This window comes from Histoplasma capsulatum, genomic scaffold (genome assembly GCF_000149585.1).
Source record: "Histoplasma capsulatum NAm1 scaffold_1 genomic scaffold, whole genome shotgun sequence".
In the NCBI taxonomy this organism is placed as follows: Eukaryota; Fungi; Ascomycota; class Eurotiomycetes; order Onygenales; family Ajellomycetaceae; genus Histoplasma; species Histoplasma mississippiense.
Window position 1 is genome coordinate 971,850 of NW_001813982.1, and position 24,250 is coordinate 996,099.

Below are 24,250 nucleotides of genomic sequence, written 5' to 3' on the forward strand. Positions count from 1 at the left end.
GGCCTCCCTAGTGTCGGGTCTGACTCTCGAATGAGGAGTCGGAGCCGTTGGCTTTATCAGGAGACACCGTCTTTTAGGATGGTGAGGTTGAGGACACAACTGTAAGGGTTCATACTCCACCATCAAGCTCAGAAACTGCTTTTGAAGTAAGCTCGATTCTGGGATCCGAGAACTTTGAACTCGGGCTTAGGTCACGCCAACCAAGCTATCAAGTTGAAACGGCTGGTGCGTTTGTTACAAGTCGTCAGGCATCAGCACGTTCGATCAGACCTTTCACCGTACCCGCCAGCCCTCTAGCGTTACCAGATTACGGTGCTGAGCCTGTTCCTCCCGTGACCCAATTCGTGCAGTTACTCTGCAATGTCATTAGGCTAGGTCGTCAAGCAACCCCTCCAGAAGCTTCTCAGGTCCTAGAGAATGCGTCCAATGGTACAGGAATACCACCACCGGATGGCCCTCTGGGGTGCGATCAGAGAATCAACTCGCGCATGACATTAAGATCGGTGCCGCAGGCGAGTTATATGTCTGTCTCACCTCAGAATCCTCTCTTGCACTACTATTAAATACATCGCTAACGATTTCTAGGTTTTCGAGCTTCTTCAAACACTCAATCTTCCCGGCTTCGGCCGCCATAATTGGAAGAGCACTATCCGCAGAGAAGTCACTGTTCATCCAGACTCCCAAGACCTTGCCCCTTGGAAATGGCTCTGAAACTGCGGATCTTGTGTTTGACGATTCGAGCTCTGCGCTCACCTCGCTTCTCATCCGCGCGGGATACCTACCCCCAGACTCATGGAGAGGAGCTAGACCGACATATTATATAGAAGTCAAGACGACGACAGGGGAAATAACACCCGGTTCTTTGTGAGCAAAAGCCAATACCGAAGAGTACGTCTGTTGGCTGCAGTATTTTGAGTGATACGAGGACTAACTTGTCAACGATGCAGATGCAAAGAATGCGGGTAGAAGTCGCTGGAGAGCCAAATGACGAGATCTATATGATTTTCCGGGTCTACCATCTTGACAAGGAGAGTATAGGCGTTCAGATTTACTTAGACCCAGAGAGTCTACGACAAGAAGAACGGTTTATCTTCACGGCTGAATCCTACAGTGTTGTTCCTGGTCAACTTTGAGTTTTGGAATATTTTCATGTTTGGATCTTGTTGTGCAGGAAATTCAACCATACTTCTAGACTGGCAGCTGAACGTTTCTGGCAGGTATCCAGAAAGCAAGGATGAGAGTCATGAGCGCAAAAAAAGAATTTTCTCTTATTTGATCTTGTACTTGTATCTAATTAAAGCAGTACAGAGACCAAATTCATAACTTTCGGCGTAAGTATTTTCCCGACCACGGTCTTCTCTAAATCTGTTTTGAGAGATGTATGATTTATCATCATTCCTACATCTTGTATTTTGGATATTTTCAAGGAGATAGTTACACTCAATATATACACCTTGCACTGTACAAATTAGTCAAAAACACTAGACACAGCTCAGCTTCGCCCCTTGAGGATGCCAGCTCTTCAGTGGCACTTGTGAAATGACAAAACGTCTGAACTCTCTATCAAGCTTTAAAAATGCTAGTGCTTAGGAAATTATGCTCCCTACACGATAATAATATATCAATAGCAAACAGAACTACCTACTCCTGGTGTAGTACCTTTGGATTTTTAATCTGGCGCTTGGCCAGGTTGTCATTATCAAAAAGAGTTTGTTCGGGGGTTCCAAATTAGACTTAGTGAACCTCATATGAATTTGTGATTGGCTCTGAATTTTAGAAAACTTGGCAGACGATGGCAGTAGTCCAAATAGGTTAGCGTCCCGACTGGAGTGGCTGAATTAAAGTTCCAAGGTTGGTATCCGATATCATGTGACATTAGCTCTGGATCTTTGAGCTGCAATCTCGCCTCACCAACATCTCCTCCATCCCGCTACACAGTATCCGTGCGACAACATGGATACTGCCATCGACTTGTCCAATGCGTCCAAGGCGCTGGATCTTGAAAATATTAGATTCCAGTTAATGTGAGTCAAAATTATCCGTCAATCTCCGCCCATCGATCTATTTTCAATGTTGATAGTTCTCAAAAAATTGAAAATGGGGAGGAGGAGGGGAATAAACAGATAGAATGAATACATTGAGCAATCCAAATGGCACACATCTAACACAACTCCCGTCCCCTTCCAGCCGTCTCGAAGACACTATAACGTTCCACCTAATCGAGCGGGTTCAATTCCCCCTCAACCAACCCATCTATGTCCCTGGCGGCGCTAGAATCCCAGATTCAGACCTCAGTCTTATGGACTATCTCCTAAGAGAACAAGAGCGCCTCCAATCACGCGTGCGCCGCTACCAGTCTCCTGACGAATATCCTTTCTTCCCAGACGCCCTCGAGGAGCCTATCCTCCAGTCCCTTAATTACCCCAAGATCCTCCACCCCAACGACGTAAACGTCAACGACATCATCAAGGCGCGATACATCAATGACATCCTACCCAACGCCTGCCGGAAATTCGACCGCGAGGACCGTGGCGAGGCACAGGAGAACTACGGCTCGTCTGCTACGTGCGATGTCAATTGTCTGCAGGCTCTGTCAAGACGAATACACTTCGGGAAGTTCGTGGCGGAGTCGAAGTTCCGGATGAACCCTGAGAAGTTTGTGAAATTGATCAAGGCGAATGATCGCAAGGGGCTTGACGAGGCGATTACCAACGTCGCGGTGGAGAGGAAAGTGCTGGAACGGCTAAGGCTGAAGGCGAAGACATACGGGAGAGATCCTGCGGGTCCTGAAACACCTAATGGGAGTAACGAGAAGATCAATGTTGAAGCGGTTGTGGCTATGTATAGGGTAGGTTTTTTTTTTTTTGATTGGTCTTTCCTTTCATTCCCCTTCCCACTTCCATGCGATTACTTAAATGGTTTGATGCTGGGAACTAAAGGAAAGAATGTGCGACAGGACAACGTGATTCCCTTGACGAAGCTTGTGGAGGTGGAGTATCTAATGCAGCGTCTGCATGGCACCGAGTGGGAGTAATCGCAAATATATGCATGAGAGCAAAAGCAGAGCTCGAGTATGGTACAATGACTTTTTTCGGGCAATCCACATCTTTACGAGCAAGATAGATAATGAACTAGAGAAACACAGATTAATATGTCAAAGACAAACCATCAGATGAAAATTCTCATTTATATACTTCTTCAAGAGGAGGGATTCAGATACTCCTTTAGATCGGTCACAGCCGCCTCAAACCTCGCAGCTTCTATTAAAATCAAATGTCCCTTCGGACGCACCCCATGGTCATGAAATGCCCGTTTAGAATCCGACGCCCCCTCTTCTTGCTGGCGGGAATACTGGTAACCTCCATAACATAAGGCGTGTTTCTGCAACAGCTCATCTTCCGCGTGGAAGTAGAATATATCGTTTCTCTCTTCTGCAGCTTTTTTCTTCTTCTTTTGTGGCCGGTCCTCCTCATCTAGTTTCGATTTGACTTCTTCGTACGTCCTTGATAGGATTAGGTAATGTGTGAAGTTGTAGGGTTCGTTCTCTTCAAGGGCCCAGGCGATCTCCTCCAGAAGCATGGTGTACATTGGTGAGACGACTTCGGCGGGTATGTTGATTAGTCGTTCTGTCAATATCAGCCCGATCGCTGGTACGCTTTGTTGTGATAAGAGGTTGTCTAAGTGGGAGAGTAGGGAAGAGGAGGAGGATTTTCGTTGAAGGTAGCTTGTTAGATCTTGTATAACTGGTACATCCTGTATCAGCCGGCAAGTACATGTACATATATCAAGTTAGCCATAGCAATGAATTAGGTAGCCAAGCGCGTTCGGGATATATATGTATACCTTATGTTGCTGCAGATTCAACACAGTAAGGAATGCAAACGGATCACCTTCATTGCCATCAACCTTCACCGTCGAGCCCAAAAGCGGTTGCGACAGTATCAGGTCAGTCAATGCAGAGAGGTCAAATAGTTGCGCATCGTTGTCCAGGAGCTGGCGCAGTAGATTCCGGAGACCGTGGAAATCTACTGCTGGTTGTGGATCGAACCACTCAAAATCAACGTTCACTATACCCATCTCCTATCGCAATTACCCGGGAGCATCAGTTAGCTAAAAAGTTGGACCAATGCGATTTTCGAACGGGGGGTCAGTTGACGGAGTAAAATAAAATACTACTTCATCGCTACTGCTATCGTCATTTTCGCCCAGGGCGCCGGTTGTGTTGGCCATTTCCACGTCGTCATCTTTCAATTGCTTCCGCTTGCCCATTTCAAGGTAATTATTTGTTTAGGATTTATTTTGAAAGAAATGTGCTGAGCAGGGAGATGTTGAACGTTTCAAAAAATAAAACTCCATATGATCCAATTTTACACTTAAAGTCGCAATTGACCTAGTGCCGTCTTAACTAGTTAACTAACGTAATCTATAAGCGAATGGATAATATAGGCTAGTGGATAACTTCCTCACCAACATCTTAAACAATCAAAATGTCAACAACAAATGCCAATACAGCTTCTTATCTAGAAGGAAGAATTCTTTTATACTAAAGCAGTTAAAGATGGTCATTCTTCAAGTCTAAATACTGCTGCACACTTGTATGATATTCCCTACTCCAGTTTTTATTTGTAAGAAACCCGCACTAAGGTGCCAGTGCTAGGCCGGAATTGGTAATTGCCCTAAAGATATGACACCGCCGAACATAGATAGCAACCACCAATGTCATATCAGGTTGAAATCAAGGCATTATCATGCCATCTACATCATAGCAAGTTTGATCTGCCTACAATACTGCATGTATATAGCTAGCAGCTGGCCCAACCTTCTAGGGGCCAGCAGATCATTCTGTTATAATCTGACTTCTACATTTTATGACCTCAAAATCTAATCATTCAATTCAAATCCTCTTCAATATATCATCATATTATCTTCTATAGCTTAATCCTTGTAGAGTCTTAAGAACCTCTTGTGATATAAACATCTAGTTCCAGCACCACTGCTTACAGTTTGATTCACTCTACCTCTGTAACGGGCGTACTTAGACTGGCTGTGTGACCCTGCATAGGACTAGGACTAAATTTTTCCTTAGTCCCATTATCAGATATCTTAGTCCTGGTCCTATATAGTGTTTACCAAATCAGTCACTTTACATGATTTATATTATAATTCTAGTCCCAGATCATGTTTTATTTATAAATTAACAGTTCTAGTCCCATTTGGTCCCATTTTACAAAATGGGACCAAATGGGACCATGATTTACCCTATATAGATTAGCAGCGATAGATAAGTTGGCAGCAGTGATAGATTCGCAGCGGCGATAGATTACCAGCGGTAGATAGGTTGGCAGCAGCAATAGATTCGCAGCGGTAAATAGTGTGGCAGGGGTAAATAGGTTGGCAGCACTAGATAGGGGTGATATCTCCACCAATCATATCATCAGATTGATATCTAGATATGTATTATATAATCATTAGAATGAGACTAAATTTCAGTCAAAATCATGATCAGTCTTAAATCATGTTCTTATTTTTGATAGTCAGTCACTTTATATAAAATATCAAGATTTATTAATTTCATTTTATTTATATTTCAATAATTCTAGTCACTTTACACTTTCATTCTAATTTTGATCTCATTGGAAATCATATCAAGAAATGGACTGGAATCAAATCAAACTAAATCAAATATGTAATTCATGGTTTCAGCAGCTACTATAGATGTACTACTAATTAATGAACTAAACACTATTCTAATACAAATTACAAATTGATTAAGAAAAGAAAGGAAAAAAAAAATTAGAAGAAAAGATCCTTTAAACAATTTTTTATAAAAAAAGAAATTAAAATCAAAGAATATTGAATATTATATTATAACAGAACACAGTATGAAGATTATACAGAGAAATTATTAAAAGCTATACAATTATAAAACAAAATTGTAAGAGAAAGAACTTTTATAATCATAAATGAATATATTTATAAACTGGCCACTGTAGACTGATTGATGCGATCATGAATTTCATGTTTAATTTGATTTGATTTGATCCCAGTCCATTTTTTAACATGATTTTCAGTGGAATCAGAATCAGAATGAAAGTGTAAAATGACTAAAATTATTAAAACGTGAGTGAAATGAGATTAATAAAAATTTTGATATTTTATGTAAAGTACTGACTATTGAAAATAAAAATATGATTTGAGACTGACTATGATTTTGATTGAGGTTTGGTCCCTATTCTGATGATTATATAATACATATCTAGATATTAATCTGATGATATGATTGGTGGAGATATTACCTCTATCTATTAGCTACTGCTGTTCAATCTTGTTAAGCTATCCCTCGCTGCTAAGCTATCCCTCGCTGCTAAGCTATCCCTCACTGCTAAGCTATCTATCGCTGCTAATCTATCGCTGCCAACCTATCTACCGCGGCGAATCTATCTATCACTGCCAATTTATCTACCACTGTCAATCTATTTATCGCTGCTAATCTATCGCTGCTGTCAATCTATCTATCGCTACCAATCTATTGCTGCTAATCTATCACTGCTAATCTATTGCTGCCAATCTACCTACCTGTCGGAACTAAATAAGTCTGAATATTGACCCAAATACTAAATATCGAATAAGTAAATTGAATTGATTATTATAACTCCAGTAATTACATGATAATCAGATAGTATTTATAAGAAAGAGAATGCTTGAATATATGATGGGGGCAGTACTGGTATACATCAGAGCAGTTATTTGGTTTTTAAAATTGAGATAATAGAAGATCTTTGCTTGATATGATAGATCACTTCTCACAATGCTTGATATGATAAATCATTTCTCACATACCCCCATCAGCAGAATAACATCAGTAATGAAGCTGGAAAAATTACCAGAATAGGAAATAATGTAGAAAACATGATGATTAATAAAATGAAAAGAAATAGATAAAGAAAATATATGAGAATGTTGAACTTCTCTCATTCAAACTCATTGAGTTTTTATATCTTATTTTATTATTTTATCAATAAAATCAGTTATATCAACTAATTTTATCTATTTGATGAATTTTCTTTGCCTCTGTTGCAATAATGACTTGGTCAACCATCCGCTGGCATGTTGCTTGTAGATGTTTATTATATTAAGATATTGTTGAATTGTATCCATTCTTGCAACCAATTGCTTTAGATATCAATGTGGTGTAATTTGATTGTGATGGAAGAATCTTCCTTAGTATGAATGTCAATTGTTTGTCAATTATCATATTGAATTGAAATCTTGTACTTTGAATTGAATCTCAGATGATCAAATAATTATTTTTATCAGATTAACTTCTTATTTATCTGTGATATAGCTAGTAGTTCAGCTTCAGTGATGAAAGTTTTTATTACTCTCTATTTCTTTGACTTTCAATCAATAAATTTTTTAAGAAATTTAAAGATATAATCTTCTATTGATTTTCTATCTGAATTATTCACAAAAGAGACATCACTAGCTGTTTCAACCACATTCATTAACAAGCTATCAGATATATTATATTCAATCACTAGATTCTTTGAATCTTACAGATAAATGATAACATGATTGATTATTGCAGATATATTATTGAATACTGATATTGAATATTCAAAAATTTTGAAGATAGAGATGATCTCTGCAGAATGATACTTGAAGAATAGTTTAGATTGTATATGAGAACAGTGAGATATTTGATTCATTGCTTTAGTAAGATAATAAGATTTGCAAAGTTCTTTGTTATCAGCATCAACATTAGAAGCAGTAGAACTTTTTAAGATGTAAATGAAAGTGTGTAAGAGATGGGCTATCAAAGTAATTACAAGAGTAGTGTGAAGTACGTACAAAGGATATTAGAAAGGTAGCAATCTCTATTGTTCAAAGCTAATCGCTGATCTGCTAAGATCTACGGATATCAGCGAGCATTATATAGACAATGTTGCCACCACGCTACATCCATCACGATTGATTCTGGCGTGGTCCGTGTTCTTCTATCGCCACGTAGCTATTCCTAACATAGATATCTCCGTTGCGCCTATTACAAAATGATTGATTATCTCAATATCTTAGTAGATTCTGTTATCTTCACAAACTCTGCTGAATTGCTAGTTGAGATAATATTAGCAAGTATTAAGATGTTCTCACTAGTTCTGTGATATTCAATAACTAACAGTTCATTATACATTTCTATACAAGTGAAGATCAAATCATCACTAATTCTCCACAATCTAAACAATTTGCCATTGAGATAGATTCCCTCTATATGATAGCAAGGTTTTCAAATGATTAGATTGATATGTGAGAAAGAAATATATACAGCATTTTTAATAATTATTTTGAACTTCTTATTTAGAGTATTGATTATGTAAATTCAAATAGTTTCAAATTTCACAACTTTTGTTGTTGAATCTTCTGTATAAATCTACTCTTCTGATGATTCATATATTAGAACTCTAGATTGATTATTGCATATATATTACTCAGCATCAGTATTAAATATTTAGAAATCTCAAAGATAGAGATGTTGATTTGAAGAAGAGCTCTCAATATTGACATTTAGACATCTTGTCAATCAATTGACAGATAAAATATCAGAAGTGATTGAAAATTGATCAGTAAAATAATTGATAGAATGATTGATAGATTCTCTGTCTTTGTTTAAAAAAATCATATTGATTCTATTATGTCAATATTAGAAGCAGCTATCTTGCTTATCGGTACATCTATTTTCTTTTTGATATCTTTATTCTTGAGTGTCTCATTCATCTTCTTATATCATTGTTCATGGTTCTTTCATTCTTCTGATTTCTGACTTGAGTTGAAATAATAACATCTGATTCAGAAATGTTTAAAACTATAAATACATATTCTGAATCTTAATTGTTCTACTTATTATTATTATTATTATTCCATTATAAATATATGCAGTCAATGACTATAACATCTACCTGAAATACTCCTGGATTTTTCAACTTAAAAATAAGCTAATATACAAAGTCAATTTAATACATGCAATAGCAGAATTCCAGCCCAAAATCAAACAACTATTCAAACTATTGAATTTAAAAAGGAATGTCAAAAGAATGACAACAAATCAATACATTCAATTTAAAACAAATGAAATAAAAAGTATAAAAAACAGCAGCTATTTAAAGAAAACAAAGCATTCACAAATCAAACTTTTCAAAACAAGTCAAAATCAATAATAATCAAAATGAAATAAATTTCAAAGTAAAAGTAACAAAATAAAAATAAAAACAAGAAGAAAAATTAAAGCAAATATATAGAAACAAAAGATAAAAAGAAAAACAAAAATTGAATTCATTATCAAATCAAACTATTCAATTAAAATCTTGTAGCAATATTTGATTCTTTCAAATATTCAATCAAGAATTCATTTCCAATTTTTGTATTGAATAAAAGTTTTAAATTTAACTGTCAAAATTCAAACTTCTCTCTCAATCTCAATTTTAACTCTGTATGCTTTGTACAAAGTAAAATTATTTTCTTCCATTATAGATATATGCAGTTTTAAACTTCTCTCTCAATCTTAATCTTAACTCTGTATGCTTTGTACAATGTAAAAGAAAATGCTCTGGGTTTTCATATAACTGATAATTTGAACATAAATCACTTAAATCATTTCTAATCTTTGTTAAATATGATTTAAAATAACCATGTCCAAGTTTTAGCTGCATTATTGTAGCAAAAAGTTTCTTTTTACATTTAATTGAGCAAGCTTTCCATTTTGGCTTAGTTTCAAACCTGGAATAATATATACTCTTTTTTTATAAAAACCAGATATCTTGCTATTTTTGCAAACATGATTCTCTTATTTTTCTCTTAATATAAGCCCATGTTACAATTCTTTGAAAGCAGACTTCCAATTCAGTTGCTTTTTTTGCAACTTTATCAGCCATTTCATTGCCATATATACCCATGTGAGCAGGCACCCAGTGAAGATGAATAGAACAACTGAATGAGATTTTTGAATATTTTGAAGACTTTTCAAAATCAGCTCTAGCATTGACTGTCCACTGCTGATTTTATTCCTTTTGAAGTCTTTTAAGCCCAGCTTGACTATCAGAGAATATCCAAATATGCTCAAATCTTTTCCATTATTCAATCTTCATCTCAACCCATTTGAAGCTCTTGAAATTGCAAATAATTCAGTATTAAAAACTTCTGACTCTTTTCCAATTTGCCAAGAATCATGAATATAGTTTTTATTATTTTCTGAATGTGCTATTCCAGCTCCAAAATTGCCAGTTTTCTCACATTTTGAGCCATCAGTGTATATAAGAATTGCTTTATTTGTCATTTGTTTTAGAAGATTTAGATGTTGTTCAGTTTGAATTTTTTTTGAAAGTTGACTAATATTTAAAGCAATAAGACTGACAAAATCTTTCTTCCAAGGAGAGAGATTTTCAAAAACCACTTTCTCCATATTTAAACTAGAGAAACTGTTTTTAATCATGGAGTAAATTCTAAATAACTGAGATGGTATCTTCTTTTTTTGCACAAATGTTGAATTATTAGATGAATTTATTTCATTCCAATCAAAATATGACTCCTAATTCAGATCTACTCCAGTTGATTCTCTTGGAAAAGAAGTCGAGACTTTTTTTTCTAATTGAATGATTAGTATATAACTGTAATGCACTCGTTTATTATTTCCTTATTATTATATTATCTTTGTTTATATCTTCGTCTATTCTTACCTCTTTCCATTATACTCTCGCTACCACTATTTTTATATGTATATATATATGGATGCATGTGTTTCGCACATCTTCTTTCTCTTTCTTTTCCTCTTCAGCGATTAGCTACAACTACAACTACAACTACAATTACAACTTCAACTATACTACTACTATAATTATTATTATCTTCCACTACACTATATACTATCTTCTACTATTCACTCTTCACATTGTCATCACCCCTCACAATATGGAATTAGATAGTAATCAAACAGTTCAAAACACATTATATTCAAATCAATACAATTATGAAAAAGCTCAGTGGACAGAAGTGAAAAGAATGATTGAAAAGTTAAAATTAAAGAATAAGAAAACTCTTTATTCAAAATCAGATACAAATTTTACAGACAAAATGCTTGAAGAAAGAGTAAATTTAATCACTGAGATTATTTTTTCAAGTATAAAAAATTATATTCCATTGAAAAGAGTCTCTGAATTCTCTCAGCCTTGGTAAAATGATGAGATTTCAAATAAAAGAAGACATTTAGCTAGAGTTAAAAGAGATTAGAAAGAAGATCTTACCTCATTTAAGTATTTAAAAAATATTAGAAATGATTATTTCTCGACAATTAAAAAAGTAAAGAATGATTGTTGGAATAACTTTCTAGAAAATGCTCAGGGAAAAGAGATCTTCAAAGCTTTCAGATATACAAAGTCAAAAACAATGTTTAAACTATCAACATTAACTTATAACTTTCAGAATGAGGAAATTATAACTAATTCATTTGAAGATAAATATCAAACTTTTATGAGAATATTATTTCCATCATCAAATAATTCAACTGAGATTTATTCTTTGCAAGAAGATAATGAATATAAACATGATAAGAAATGGAAATGATCTGATTTAACTGGGGATGAATTAAAGATAGTTATTTTTTCATCTTCAATAATCACAGCAGCAGGAGCTGATACTATAAATCATTTAATAATTTAAAATCTTTATTCAGTATTAAAAGATGGGCTCCTTGAATTGTTTTCAAATCTTTTGAAATATGAGTATCATTCTAAGTGCTTGTAAGAGATAGATTATAGGAATAATTATAAGAGTAGTGTGAAATATATATAAAAGATATTTATTATTATTATTATTATTATTTATTATACTCCGCCTTCATCCAATGGATATGCGGTTCTGCTACCATATGTCTAGCTAGGAAAACCCCACTGCGCCTTGGCGCAGGGGGGTGAAAAACCTTGCGCACAGCGGTGTTAACTATCCTGTTCATCTGCAGGGTACCGGGCAAGTCAGCTAGAGCTGTTCCTTGCAATGGGAGCGGGAACAAGGAAAAGGAATTAGAGAAAGCATAGTAACAAAAGAAAGGAAGAAGGGAGGGACAGATAGTAGGCGCTGTTAGGATAGAAGGGAGTGACAGGAGGGGGTAGAGGGGATTGACAGAAGGGGTAGATAGAGGAGATTATACGGCAGGGTGAGGAGATGATGAGGGGATGAAAATGAGGTGGTGCAAATGAGGTGGAGAGAGGCGAGGGGATGGGGAGGAGAGGGAGGAGAGGGAGGGGCTAAGTAGTCAGGGGAGTGAGTGCATGTGGGATTCAGGGGATTCTGGGGGTCCAAGGCAGCCCAGGGCCTTATGGTACATAGTGTGTCAGCTCGCGTGCTAATGTGAACTGGCCTAGAATCCCGCTCTCCATCCACCAGTTTGACAGGAGATGCAGGCCTTCCTTGGTGTCTAGCAGCATCCTCTTGTCTAGCCTGCCATTTCTTATAAGGCCCTGACGCTGCTGCTCCCAGCGTTCGCAGTGTATCAGAACATGTTCGACTGTTTCCCATTCATACCCACAGGGGCACTGTGGGGTGGGGAATTCAGGTACCTTACACCGGTTTAGGAAAGCTGCCAGTCCGGTTTTCCCTGACCTCAATTGGATGATGATAGTGCTGCGAGCCTTGCGCAGGCCGGTGTGCCACTTCAGAATTTTCTTGTCTGGGGGCCGGCCATGCCGCTCCCCCCAGGGGGGCTCACGTCTTTTCCACCTCTGCACCCACCTCCAGAGCTGCTCGCGCTTCAGCCAGTGATTATATGAGGCTTGGTCCAGGTTGGCTCGTTGTTCCGGTGTCATCTCTGCTGTAGCTCTCTCCTTAGCACCCTGAATCCATTGCTGTTCCCAGTCCACTGGCAGGGCTGCCGGGTGAACCACAGCTCCCATGTGTCTCTGTGCCCCCCTTGTCACCCCCCGGTGCCGAAGCCTGGTCCTTATGGCTGCACACGCATTCTCAATTTGTTGCGCCATTCCTGAGGCCTTCATCCTGTTGACCGCCTTTGCCACTAGCCCATCCAGGTGGATGTCTAAGGGTACTGTGTGGGTTTCCGCTTCCAGTGTGCTTGTTGGGGTTCTTTTGTATGCCCCTGCCACTATTCTGAGGCAGGAGTTCTGCACTGTGGTCAGCTTGAGGGCCAGTCCTGACTTAGCTGGACCCGTGCCCCCCTGCCCCTGTGGCTGGTGCCATGCTATTGCTCCATAGGTCAGGGCCGGCCTGATGACCATGTTATACACCATTCTCGCTTGTTGTAGTGGGAGCCCCCATGTGGATTGGGTGGTTTGGGACAGTGCTCTGACTTGAGTCTTCATCTTGCCTGCCACCGCGTCCAGGTGGCCCTTCCATCTCAGCCTAGAGTCTAACCATACACCCAATACCCTCATCACCTGTTTCGGTTGTATAGTTTGTCCTGGTAGTCTCAGCTCAGCCTGTAGGTTGAATTGGTTGCGCGCCCGTGTGAAGTGCATTAGCTCATACTTCTGGGGGGCAAAGACCGCCCCGTGCCGTGCTGCCCACTCCTCGCATGCCCGATGCATGCGCAGGAGCTCCCTGCAGTTGTCCTCAGTGGACTGGCCATAGGCCATCACGTTGACATCGTCCACAAAGGCTATGCACACCACCGGGCGCCCCGGTCTTGAGCAGATGCGCACCAGTTCCTCATTGTAGAATAGGAATAGTATAGGTGATAGGGGTGACCCCTGCGGGATGCCTGCTGGGATGTCAAAGGTGTCTGATTCCTGGCCCTCAAAGGCAATTGTGGATTTCCTGTTGGTCATGAAGGACGCAACCCATCCCACCAGGTCCCTGGGGATGCCCAGTCGCCGGAGGATGTGAACCATTCGCTCCCGCAGCACCTTGTCATAGGCCCCTGTCATGTCTAGGGAGAGTACCGATGCCACCTGTCCTGGGTGCTGCCACACTGTCCTTATCTGGGCTAGAAGTTGTGCTATGGCTGTTTCAGTGGACCTGCCCCTTCTTGCCCCCATTTGCTGTGAGGGTAGCAGGTTGTGGTCCTCCGCGATCTTCCGCAGGCGTTTTGCAGTTGCTGCCTCCACAATCTTCCCTATTGTGTCCAGCAAGGCAATGGGTCTCCACGCTCCTGCAGTCTGGTAGTCAGCCTTCCCTGGCTTGCGCAAGGCCACTGTCTTGGCTTCCTTAAACGTGTCTGGGTAAGTCTCCCAATGCCAGCATGCATTGGTGAGAGCTGTTATGGCCTCCACAAATGTTCTGCCCAGCATCTTAAGGAACTCGTTGGTGATCCCACTCCTCCCTGGTGCCTTCCTGTTTGGCAGTCTCTGGATCAGGCTTTCCATGTCCTCCACACTGATGGTGTCATTTGACGCTTCCCTTTCAGCTTGCAGCAGCTCCATATTGGTGTCACTTAAGTCGGCGGGCTCTGGCTGTGGGAAGAACCGTTGTCGTAATGCCTCAGCCTTCCCCTCAAAAGAGGTTTCTACCGTCGCGTCAGCCCCTTCCCCTGTTCTCAGGGGGGGGACAGTAGGTGCCTGTGGGGGCAGATGGCTTCTTTCCTTGCCCCATTTTGCTAGTCCCCACATCAATCTGGGGTCACCACGGGTCCTGTCAACCAGATCTCTGAAGTTTGCTGTCTTAGCCAAGTGGATTTCTCTGTTGCGCTTGCAGCGTGCCCTGAGCCGCTCCATTTCTGGGAGCTGGGACCTCCTAGCCTGCTTGTACTCCTCCACTGCCTTGGCCACCCTCGGTGACCACCATGTCTTGGATTTTAACCCAGCCTTACTTACGGTGGCGTGTTTGTCCGCTAATGTCCCTACAAATCCTACCAGGTAGTCTGCATACTCCTTGACTGCTTGCCTGGAGTCCAGGCTTTGTGGCACATATAGCTTTTGGCAGTCCCTTGCTACCTCCTCAGGCTCCGCATTCTTCCAGTTTCGTCTCTCAGCCTCCTTTGGGATGGGTGTGAGTTCCAGTGTTGTTTCTATGGGCTTATGGTCAGATCCTTTGCATGCCTCCTCCGCTATTGCACACCTCCTGAGCTTGTCGTGCAGGAGTGGTGATAGAAAGGTGAGGTCTATAGTCGTTCCTGGGCTGCCTCTGTCCTGCCATGTGGTAGCCCCTACAGGTGTGGCAAGCTGGAGACCCAGCCTATCCACCTGTGCTATTAGCTGCCATGCCATGCGGAAGTTTCTCTCCACTCTCACCCCTCCCCACCTCTCATGGTGGACATTAAGATCTCCTAATATGACCAGCTCTGCATCTGTGCCCATTCCGGCTACCTCCTGCAGCTGGCCTATGGGGGATTCCTCCGGTTCACTGCTGTAGCCCCCTGGAGGAGGTGCATACACATTGACTATTTGCACCTTACCCAGGTCGGTGGTGATTGTCAGCACTGCAATGTATTCTGAGTGGTAGTGGCATTCCCATGTGTGTTCCACGAGCCTTTTGTTGACCAGAAAGCATACTCTTGGGTGTGTTTCCGGGTGATATGCTGGCCAGAAGCCGCAGCTTCTGGGGCAGTGTGTTGCTAGCATGTGGGGATTCCGGCTGGGCTCTTGTACTGCAATTACGTCGTATTTGTCTTCTGTTGCAGGGTCTGCCAATAACGCACCCATAACTCTCGCAGAGTTGTGCACGTTATATTGTAGGAGGTTTAGTGTGTCCCTCATTGTTGCGTGGGGGCTGGGGTCTGCGTGTAGTCCATTAGGTCCTCCTGTAGCTGAGACCCAGGTTGTGAGCTCTGTGGTGCTATAAAGGCACTTAGAGCTCCTCTCTGGGCTTCGCCTGCTTGCAGAATCCCCTTGGGTCGGCCTGGTCCTCTTCTTTGGCCCTCTGGTTCCCCAGTGGGTAACCTTTTATTTCCTCTGGTTTGCACCACCTGCCACCCATCTTGTGCTTTTGGCTCCATAAACCTACGGGGTCTTTCCATGTATGCTGTACGGGCCCTGCTTGATGCCCTCTCCCTCTCAGGGCACTTAGAGACCCAGGCTGGGTGTGTTCCCCTACAATTTGCGCACCTCGGTTGTTCCCCAGCTTTTCGTGCTGGGCATTCCTTGTCGTCATGTTCTTTTGCCGCGCAGAACCCGCACCTTTTGGCCTGCCTGCAGAATCTGGCCGTATGCCCATACTCATGGCAGTTAAAGCACCGGGTGACCTGCGCTTCCCGGTGGAAGATTTCAACGTCACAAAATATGCTGTCTATTATCAATCCATTGTCTACTAGTAGGTTGGCTTGCTGAGGCGAGGTGACGCTGAGTACAAGAGACCCAACCTTTGCCTGCAAGCTGGCATTCCGTCGTAGAGACAGTCTCTCAATTTGTACCCCTCTTCGGAGTCCTTCATTCTGTGCGTAAATTGCCTTGATGGCTTGCTGTTCCTCCTTCCAGTTGGTGTTGCCCATTGGGACTCCCTTAACCATGACTGGGTACAGGGTGTGCTTTGCCTTCGCCTTTTGTCCCAAGACTTCCAGCCATGTGCTGCTCTTAGTCAAGGCCTCCCTGGTCTCCCTCGCGTCGGTTGTCAGGATGATGTCTCCACTGGGGAGACATCTTGCTGCAAGCACCTTTCCCTTTGTCACATCCACAATTCTGGCGTTGACGGCTGCCACAATCGCTGGGGGGGTGGCCTCCTCAGCTGGGAGGGCTTCGCAGTCCCGGCGTAGGACAGTAATCTCGCGGAGGGTTCGGTTAGGCACTGGTTTTTCTGGAATTCCCTGTCCTGCGACCTTGGCCCATGATGACAGTTTGGCTTCTTTCACTCCTTCGGGTTGGCGTTGTGCGCGTGTCGCCACGGTCGCATCTTCCACCTTGGCCAGCATCACCTCCCCCAGTTTGACCTTCAACTCCCTCACCAACCTGGCTGCCTCCTCCACTACCTCCTTCCCTTTGCCGTTGATGGCAGGATCTTCGCTCCCATTGCAAAGAACATTGCTCAACTGTGTCAATATTGCTCCACATGTGGTGGGCTGCTGCCTCTTGTCAGAGTTTTCTTCTCGCGGGCGTCCGTCAGCGCGTCCCACGATTTCCTCCATCACAACCATGGCACCAGCACCACCTCAACTGGGGATTGCTGGGTGTCGTGAGATTCCCTGCGATCAGGGCTATCGTTCGCTATCGTTTTCAGTGTATTTATATAAAAGTAAAGACCTTCAGTATCTCAGTAGTATTTTGATGATTAATTCCCGGATCCAGCATCAAGATTAAAGATGTTGATAATAAAGAAACCACTTTATTAATCTTTATACAATTTCTAAAAGATATTTAAAAGATAGTAATCTATATTATTCAAAAATAATTGCTGATCTTCTCTATCTACAGATATTAGTGTGTATTATATAAACAATGTTATCATTATATTACATTCATCACAATTGATTGTTTTATGCCTTTCTATCACCATGTATCTATTTTTTAATATAGATATCTCTATTATGTTTATTACAATTATCTCTCATCTTCAAAGGCCTGATCTTTGGAGTTTTTTATTGTAATATGTGAAGTTTATAATATGAGCTGTGTGGTTAGTATTGTACAAAATTCACAGAATCAGACTGAATTAACTGGTGAGGTTAATTTTAAAATGCTGCTATTTTGAGAGAATGTTTTTCCAGTTTCAGTGTTATTGCAGTTCAATCATGATTTAGACACAATCTCTGAACCCCTTTTTTTTAACTTTTACATCAAAAAATCGTAATCTAATGAAATCATCACCAACATCACTGCCAATGATTTTTATTTAAAAAGAGAGTTACTAAATTTATTAGGCATAAGTATGCTGTATCTTCCCATGAAATTTTTATTGTGAAATTCAAAGTTTTGATTGTGTAGTTGTATTTTCCATTTGAGGTTGACTTTTGTGTTGTTGCAACTTTTTTAATTGATATTGCAATATTAATTTCAATCTTCAATATTTGTTTTTCTTTTTTATCTTTCTTTCTCATTGATTTTGCTTCTCCTCCTCCTTTGAAAGACATTGATACTGATTTAAGATTATGATAAAATGTCAGAACCAGCTGTTTTCATTGCTGATTTAAAGCTTTAATACTGAATTATTTGTAATTTCAAGAGCTTTCAAATTGGTTGAGATGAAGATTGAACAATGGAAAAGATTTGAATATATTTGAATATTCTGATAATCAAGCTGAGTTTAGAAGATTTCAAAGTAATAAAATCAGCAGTGAACAATAAATGCTAGAGCTGGTTTTGAAAATTCTTCAAAATATTCAAAGAAAAATCTCATTTAATTGTTCTATTCATCTTCACTAAGTGCCTGCTCATATGGGTATATATGACAATGAAATGACTGATAAAGCTGCAAAAAAAGCAACTGAATTAGAAAATATTTAAAAGAATTAAATATTGTTACAAGATTTCAATTGAATAGGTTGATCTGATAATGAATTCAATTTTTATTTTCTTTTTTTTTCTTTTGTTTTTATGTATTTACTTTAATTTTTGCTTTTGTTTTTATTTTTATTTTGTTACTTTTACTTTGAAATTTGTTTCATTTTAATTATTTTTGATTTTGACTTGTTTTGAAAAGTTTGATTTTGTGAATGCTTTTTTTTTCTTTTAATAGTTATTGTTTTTTATACTCTTTATTTCATTTATTTTAAATTGAATGTATTGATCTGCTGTCATTTCTTTTGACATTTTTTTTTAAATAAAATAATTTGAATAATTGTTTGATTCTGACCTGAAATTCTGGCTATTGCATGTATTTAAATGAACATTGTATATTAGCTTATTCCTTAAGTTGAAAAATTCTAAAGTACTTAAGATAAATGTCATAATCACTGACTGCATACATCTATAATGAAAGAATAATAATAATAATACGTGATTGCTGATTCTATTTGAAGCAAGTTAGTAATCTCTTTTTGAAAATGCAGGTAAAACAACACAATATTTATTGACTGAGAATTTCTTTGAAAAATATTGTTAAAAAACTGCTTTTACTATCAACAAATGTTTCTATATTGATAACCCATTGATTCTCTAGTGATTACTTACATTTTTTATTTTGAATATTGCTGGCAGAGGGGGGGGAAGGAATCTCTTAATAGTTTATCAAAATTAAGATTTGCTCAAAGATTCTGATTCTCTATATTCTTTGTGAAATCATATGTTCTATGATTTTATTTATTTCTATATTATCAGTTATGATTCTATTTACTTCTATAAGTTTTGTGTTATCAGTGAAACAACAAAGATTCACTGTCACTTGTTGCTGTGAATTATCTATGATTACTCTATGATTTTTTAGCCTGCTGGGACAGCAGCCCTTTCAGGAGGGGCTGTTGTAAGAAACCTGCACTAAGGTGTCAGTGCTAGGCTGGAATTAGCGATAGCTCTAAAGATATGACATCGCTGAACAAAGCACCACCAATGTCATATCAGGTTTGAAATCAAGGCATTATCTGTTGGGCACTAGTTGCCCAGGCGGCCCTCCACCGCACGTGATTACCCCTATATAGTTAGCTAGCGATCGCACAATGAGAAGATCAACCATCCCACATTATCTTGCCACTTGCATCATACTATGCCATCTACATCATAGCAAGCTCGATCTGCTTATGATACTGTGTATATAGATAGCAGCTGGCCCAATCTTCTAGAAGCCAGTGGATCATTCTGTTTTAATCTGACCCCTATGTTCTACAATATCGATATTAATCCGAATCCCCTCTGATATATTACCGTATTATCTCCTACAACTTAATCCTTGTAGAGTCTTAAGGACCTCTTGTGATATAAGCAGCTAATCCTCACACCGCTGCTTACAGGATATCTCATTACATTCACCCGAGTGATTAAACGGCGCGTTTTCAAGCTGGATAAGCGAGCGCAAGCGAGCGATTGCGGCTTGTTATTAAATCAGTGTTAAAACAACAATTATTCTGCAAAGTGTCTGAGCTTGCTGAGATAAATCCTTCTACACAAGCACGCGTTGTCTGCCAAACCTCTCTGAGTAACTTCGCCGACTCTGCCTTGAGCTCCAACTTGAACACGACTGTCAAAAATTCAAGTTAATCAGAGCATGTGAAGGAAAGATCTGTTTTGTTTCTTATATACCCTGCAATAATGAATGATTGACTTGGAGACAAGCAGTTTTCTTAGAGAAGTTATGCAGTCCTTGACGGGTTTCAACAATGCGAGTGCTGAACCATTGATGGATAGAGTCTCCATTGAGCCAATCTGATAGCACGGGCACTTAGAAGCCATGCACCGCTTCTCACATTTCTAAATCTGGAACCAAAATAGTCTCAGTGCAATGGTGTCAAGCGCTCCATTGATGTGATGGCTCTTTGCCGCCAAGATGAGACAGCATAGCGTTCACCCTGGAAGTCATGCAGCGGGGTTCATGGGAACTGTGCCGCCATGGAGAAAGAGATTGACTGGTGAGGAAGCTGCAATTCTCTTGATCCTCATTTTAGTCTGTTACAGGTTTATGTTTTTTCAAGCCTGTAAGCGCCGTTCCTACTTCCAATCAGACAGCAGTCATGAAGCGTTGCCCCAGGAATGCGCATATCAATAGACCGAAGATTTGTCTCTATAAACCCATTCAGGATTCCTGTGTCTTGTTCTTCTTTTCATTCAGACAGCCTCAAAAGCATTGACTATTTCTCACTCAGCTGTTTGAATCTCGATCACTGCTCTTCAAACTTCTATCAAGCTTATTTTGCCTCCTACGGACATCCGTTGCTTCTCTTTGCCCTCTCACAATGACTCGTACCATCTATCTTGCTATTTTCTCCAATGGCGCAAGGCCTGCCCATTGGGCCATCTTCGTTCCTGGAATCGAAAACCCGCGACAAGGAAAATTGATACACGTCACCGGAAACACCGCAACAGGATTTTTTCTCGAGTTCAAGCGCAATTATGACTTCAGCCACACACACACAAGGCATGAAATTATCCCTCTCGCTGAGATCAACGATAATCTTGCATCCACCCCTCATATACATGCTTGTTTATTTACAGTGATTGATTCCTGCGGAAGGAGCGATCGCAGGGTCATAAAAGGAAGGATAGAAGCTTTGAGTAGAGGCGGAAGAAGAAAGGGGTGGAGCGGAAGCTCTGGGAATCAGCGAGGGGTGGTTAGAGGCGTAAGTACGCCACATAGTAGATCTGCATATTTTCTGGCCTCATTTCAGATATTCTAGACACAGAGTACAAACAATGGGTATAATTCATAGAGTATGTCTTAACAATAGAATATTGATTTTGAATACTGGATCTGATAACTACCATCCAGTTGATGATGTATACCACCACCATGCCTCAGCTGTACTCTCATACTGATGCAATATCATGGGCAAATACTTTGTAGCCCATTCACCCTTGAATTCTGCAGTGTAGTGAGCTTTCCGATCTTCCCAGTACTCTGGCATCCAGCCTGATTGCTCCCAATCAAAGATTGAAACAACCTGTGATGGCTCCGACTGAGATACCATGATATTGCTTGGATGGAGATCTCCGTGTGTGAATTTTATTGTACAATCATCAGGAAGGTCAGCACGGAAGGGCTCTATTGGAATAAAGTAAGGATCTGCCATGGGGCGCCGGCAGAGGAAAATGAACCAGTCATGAAACTCCTTGACAGATCGGAAAGGCCCTGCTTCTGCCATGAACTGTTCACCAATAGCTCTGTCATACAATTGTTCCCGCCTGATGTTGCCTAAACAGAGGGGGTTTTAGTGGACATATTAAAAACAGGTTTAGTACAGAGCAGAATTACCTATAAATGGGTCCTGGGGATCCTGCCTGAGGCATTGTACATTGGAGATATAAGTATGAAGTTGTAAACAAACTTTCATGCGCTCATTTGGGATCAGTGAATCACAGACTTTTTCCAAAGTCTGCCCACATACCAACTCCATGTAAAGGAAAACCTCGCCTCCATCGGTGCGCCAACCATACAGCTCAGGGACAGGCACACTTCCTTTCAAAAAGTGACGGATCGCATAAAGAGTTTGACCTTCAGCAATCATAATGTTGGCGCCCCATTTGACAAACAAACCCATCGATTCAAATGACGCGGGTGGTGGGTTCCATTGTGGGCCTGTGCCCCCAAAAGTTTTTCGTCTGTCTGGAGCGGATCCCGCTTGATATTGAGCACGAGCCTGATCACGGACGTCTTCTGGTGATGGGAGTTGAGGCCATTTCTTGAAGAAAGAAGACTGCCAGAAATCCTCATTTGGACGGTTCGGTAGCATATCTGGTGTGCATTGAACAGGAACTTGATCAGACAGTTAGTTGAAGGTTCCGGGTAGCTCCAGGGCGGCTTCTTACCGGAAAGAATCGAAGTTCCCGATGTAATGTGCATTTTTCCTGTCAATATTCTCTTCTCTACTATGTTTGTTGGATAAAGTTAGGAGATCTGACTACAGCAAGCAGTGGAAGGGCTGGAAGTGCAAGAGGCAGAACTGTCACTGAATCCTTGAAACCTCAATCAATGTGCTTGATACTGCTCTTTGAGAGCTACGCAGGCGTCTTGATTGATTGATTGAGTGAGTCATTACACCGCCGTAGTTGTTTAGTCAGCTACGGCGGCCTATCCCTTCGTCGGTAGGTTTTGTGCAAATTAGCGTGGTTTCAATTAGTCGTATGGAAATTTGCACCGGCGCCTTGGCATGGCCAATAGAATCCCATAGAATTTTATATGAGCAGCTATTGGCTATTGAAATCCACTGATGCGCGTTTCTCAGCCAAGCATTCAAATCGTGTATGAAATTCAACGCAATGAAATCCTACCTGCAGGCCTCCCTACAGGCCTCTCTTCATGATATCCACCTGCAAACATGGAATCCGCTGAAACACCTGCCAAATCCAAAGGTAATTTCCTTATATTAATCAATCCTTATGATCTAGATAACTAATTGATTCTCCAGCTCATACAAAAACACCTAAAAAACGAAAGAGACCTATTGAGAAGGTCATTGCTGAGATTCCATCACTAGAATCAGTTAAATTCCTTCCTATGCAACCTACTTCACAAGGCCCGTTCTCAACCTTTCTATAGATATTAATATTGAGAGTCCTTACGCCCTGTTTACCTTGTTTTTCAGTGAGGAATGCTTTCAACAGATCAGCAATTCAACAAATCTCTATGCAAAACTAAAGAAAGAGGATGGAGATACTGATAATGAAGCTCCGGAGCTCTCAGATGTGGAGATGGAGATAGAAACAGAGAAAATAATAATGGAAACATCTTCTATTTCTACTTCTATTATTCAGCCACGAGAATGGAAAAAGACCAATTCAGTAGAGATAAAGGTTTTTATAGGCCTTCTTCTCTATATGGGAGTCCATAAATCTCAACAGACTGATCTATACTGGTGCAATGATCTGAAACAGGGCCCTATTCATTCCATTCAATTCTATATGAGCCATACGCGATTTCAACAGCTTAAATGATATATTCATATATCAAACCCCCGTGAAGCCCGCCGGCCTGAGGCTCAAAATAAGGACTGGTGGTATCAGGTAGAGCCGTTAGCTACTGAATTCCATACAGCATGCTGAAAATACTACACCCCTGGCTCTAAGATTTCAATAGATGAGATAATGATTAAATGTTTTGAACGGAGTCAACACACCTACAAAATGCCTTCCAAGCCAATTCCTCGGGGATATAAGATATTTGGCCTAGCAGAACACGGCTATTTATGGTCTTTTCCCTGGTCAAGCCGCCGGCAGAGTATAATGCCTATGTTTCAATTCCCAGGGTTAACAAAGACGGGATCTATGGTGGTGAATCTCCTTCAACAGCTTCCCACTATCTCTATGCCGGCCACAGAGCCGCCCACGAAGCCGCCCACAGAGCCACCCACAGAGCTGTCTACAGAGTCACTTATAGAGCTGGTCACTGAATCCTCTATCACTCAGCAGGTAACTTCTTACTCAGTTTATCTAGATAATTACTTTACATCTGTTGCACTATTCAAATTCCTATGTGAAAAGAGATATGGTGCATGTGGAACTACTCATTCAAATCAGGCTCCAGCAGTTCTCACAGAGCTTAGAGATTATACAGCAGCTATTTCATGAAATACTCTATATGCTATTGAACAAGAGAAGGTTCTCTGTCTTGCATGGCAAGATAATAATATGGTATTAGCACTAAGCACCATTCATTCGCTTGACACCTTTATTGAACATATTCGAAAGCGGCCTGGAGAGCTCTCAACCAATGCCAATATTGTATGAAAGATCTTTGAAGATCAGCC

The 24,250-nt window shown here is 40.5% G+C and overlaps 5 protein-coding genes across 5 annotated transcripts in view; 2 read left to right on the forward strand and 3 right to left on the reverse strand.

The window, feature by feature from the left end:
* The window catches only part of HCAG_00289 (predicted protein), a gene marked incomplete at both ends in the record, with an annotated part of 4,819 nt that extends 3,686 nt beyond the window's left edge, over window positions 1-1,133 (forward strand). The window contains 3 exons of the mRNA XM_001543193.1: window positions 133-463; window positions 586-864; window positions 956-1,133. Of these exons, the coding sequence (XP_001543243.1) occupies window positions 133-463; window positions 586-864; window positions 956-1,133 (788 nt within the window). The remainder of the gene's footprint in view (window positions 1-132; window positions 464-585; window positions 865-955) is intronic.
* An 820-nt stretch (window positions 1,134-1,953) lies between these two features.
* On the forward strand, window positions 1,954-3,034 carry HCAG_00290 (chorismate mutase; the record flags this gene model as incomplete). Its single annotated transcript, XM_001543194.1, has 3 exons — window positions 1,954-2,024; window positions 2,188-2,848; window positions 2,957-3,034. The coding sequence occupies 3 exons, from the start codon at window positions 1,954-1,956 to the stop codon at window positions 3,032-3,034; spliced, it is 810 nt and encodes a 269-aa protein (XP_001543244.1).
* A 164-nt stretch (window positions 3,035-3,198) lies between these two features.
* HCAG_00291 (conserved hypothetical protein) lies at window positions 3,199-4,269 on the reverse strand (the record flags this gene model as incomplete). The annotated part of the gene is made up of 3 exons (XM_001543195.1): window positions 3,199-3,753; window positions 3,844-4,080; window positions 4,177-4,269. 3 exons carry the CDS (start codon window positions 4,267-4,269, stop codon window positions 3,199-3,201), a joined length of 885 nt encoding a protein of 294 aa, XP_001543245.1.
* An 8,090-nt stretch (window positions 4,270-12,359) lies between these two features.
* On the reverse strand, window positions 12,360-17,059 carry HCAG_00292 (predicted protein; the record flags this gene model as incomplete). The annotated part of the gene is made up of 3 exons (XM_001543196.1): window positions 12,360-15,373; window positions 15,632-15,768; window positions 16,038-17,059. 3 exons carry the CDS (start codon window positions 17,057-17,059, stop codon window positions 12,360-12,362), a joined length of 4,173 nt encoding a protein of 1,390 aa, XP_001543246.1.
* A 4,206-nt stretch (window positions 17,060-21,265) lies between these two features.
* HCAG_00293 (predicted protein) lies at window positions 21,266-22,347 on the reverse strand (the record flags this gene model as incomplete). Its single annotated transcript, XM_001543197.1, has 3 exons — window positions 21,266-21,699; window positions 21,760-22,260; window positions 22,314-22,347. The coding sequence occupies 3 exons, from the start codon at window positions 22,345-22,347 to the stop codon at window positions 21,266-21,268; spliced, it is 969 nt and encodes a 322-aa protein (XP_001543247.1).
* Between the last annotated feature and the right edge of the window lie 1,903 nt (window positions 22,348-24,250).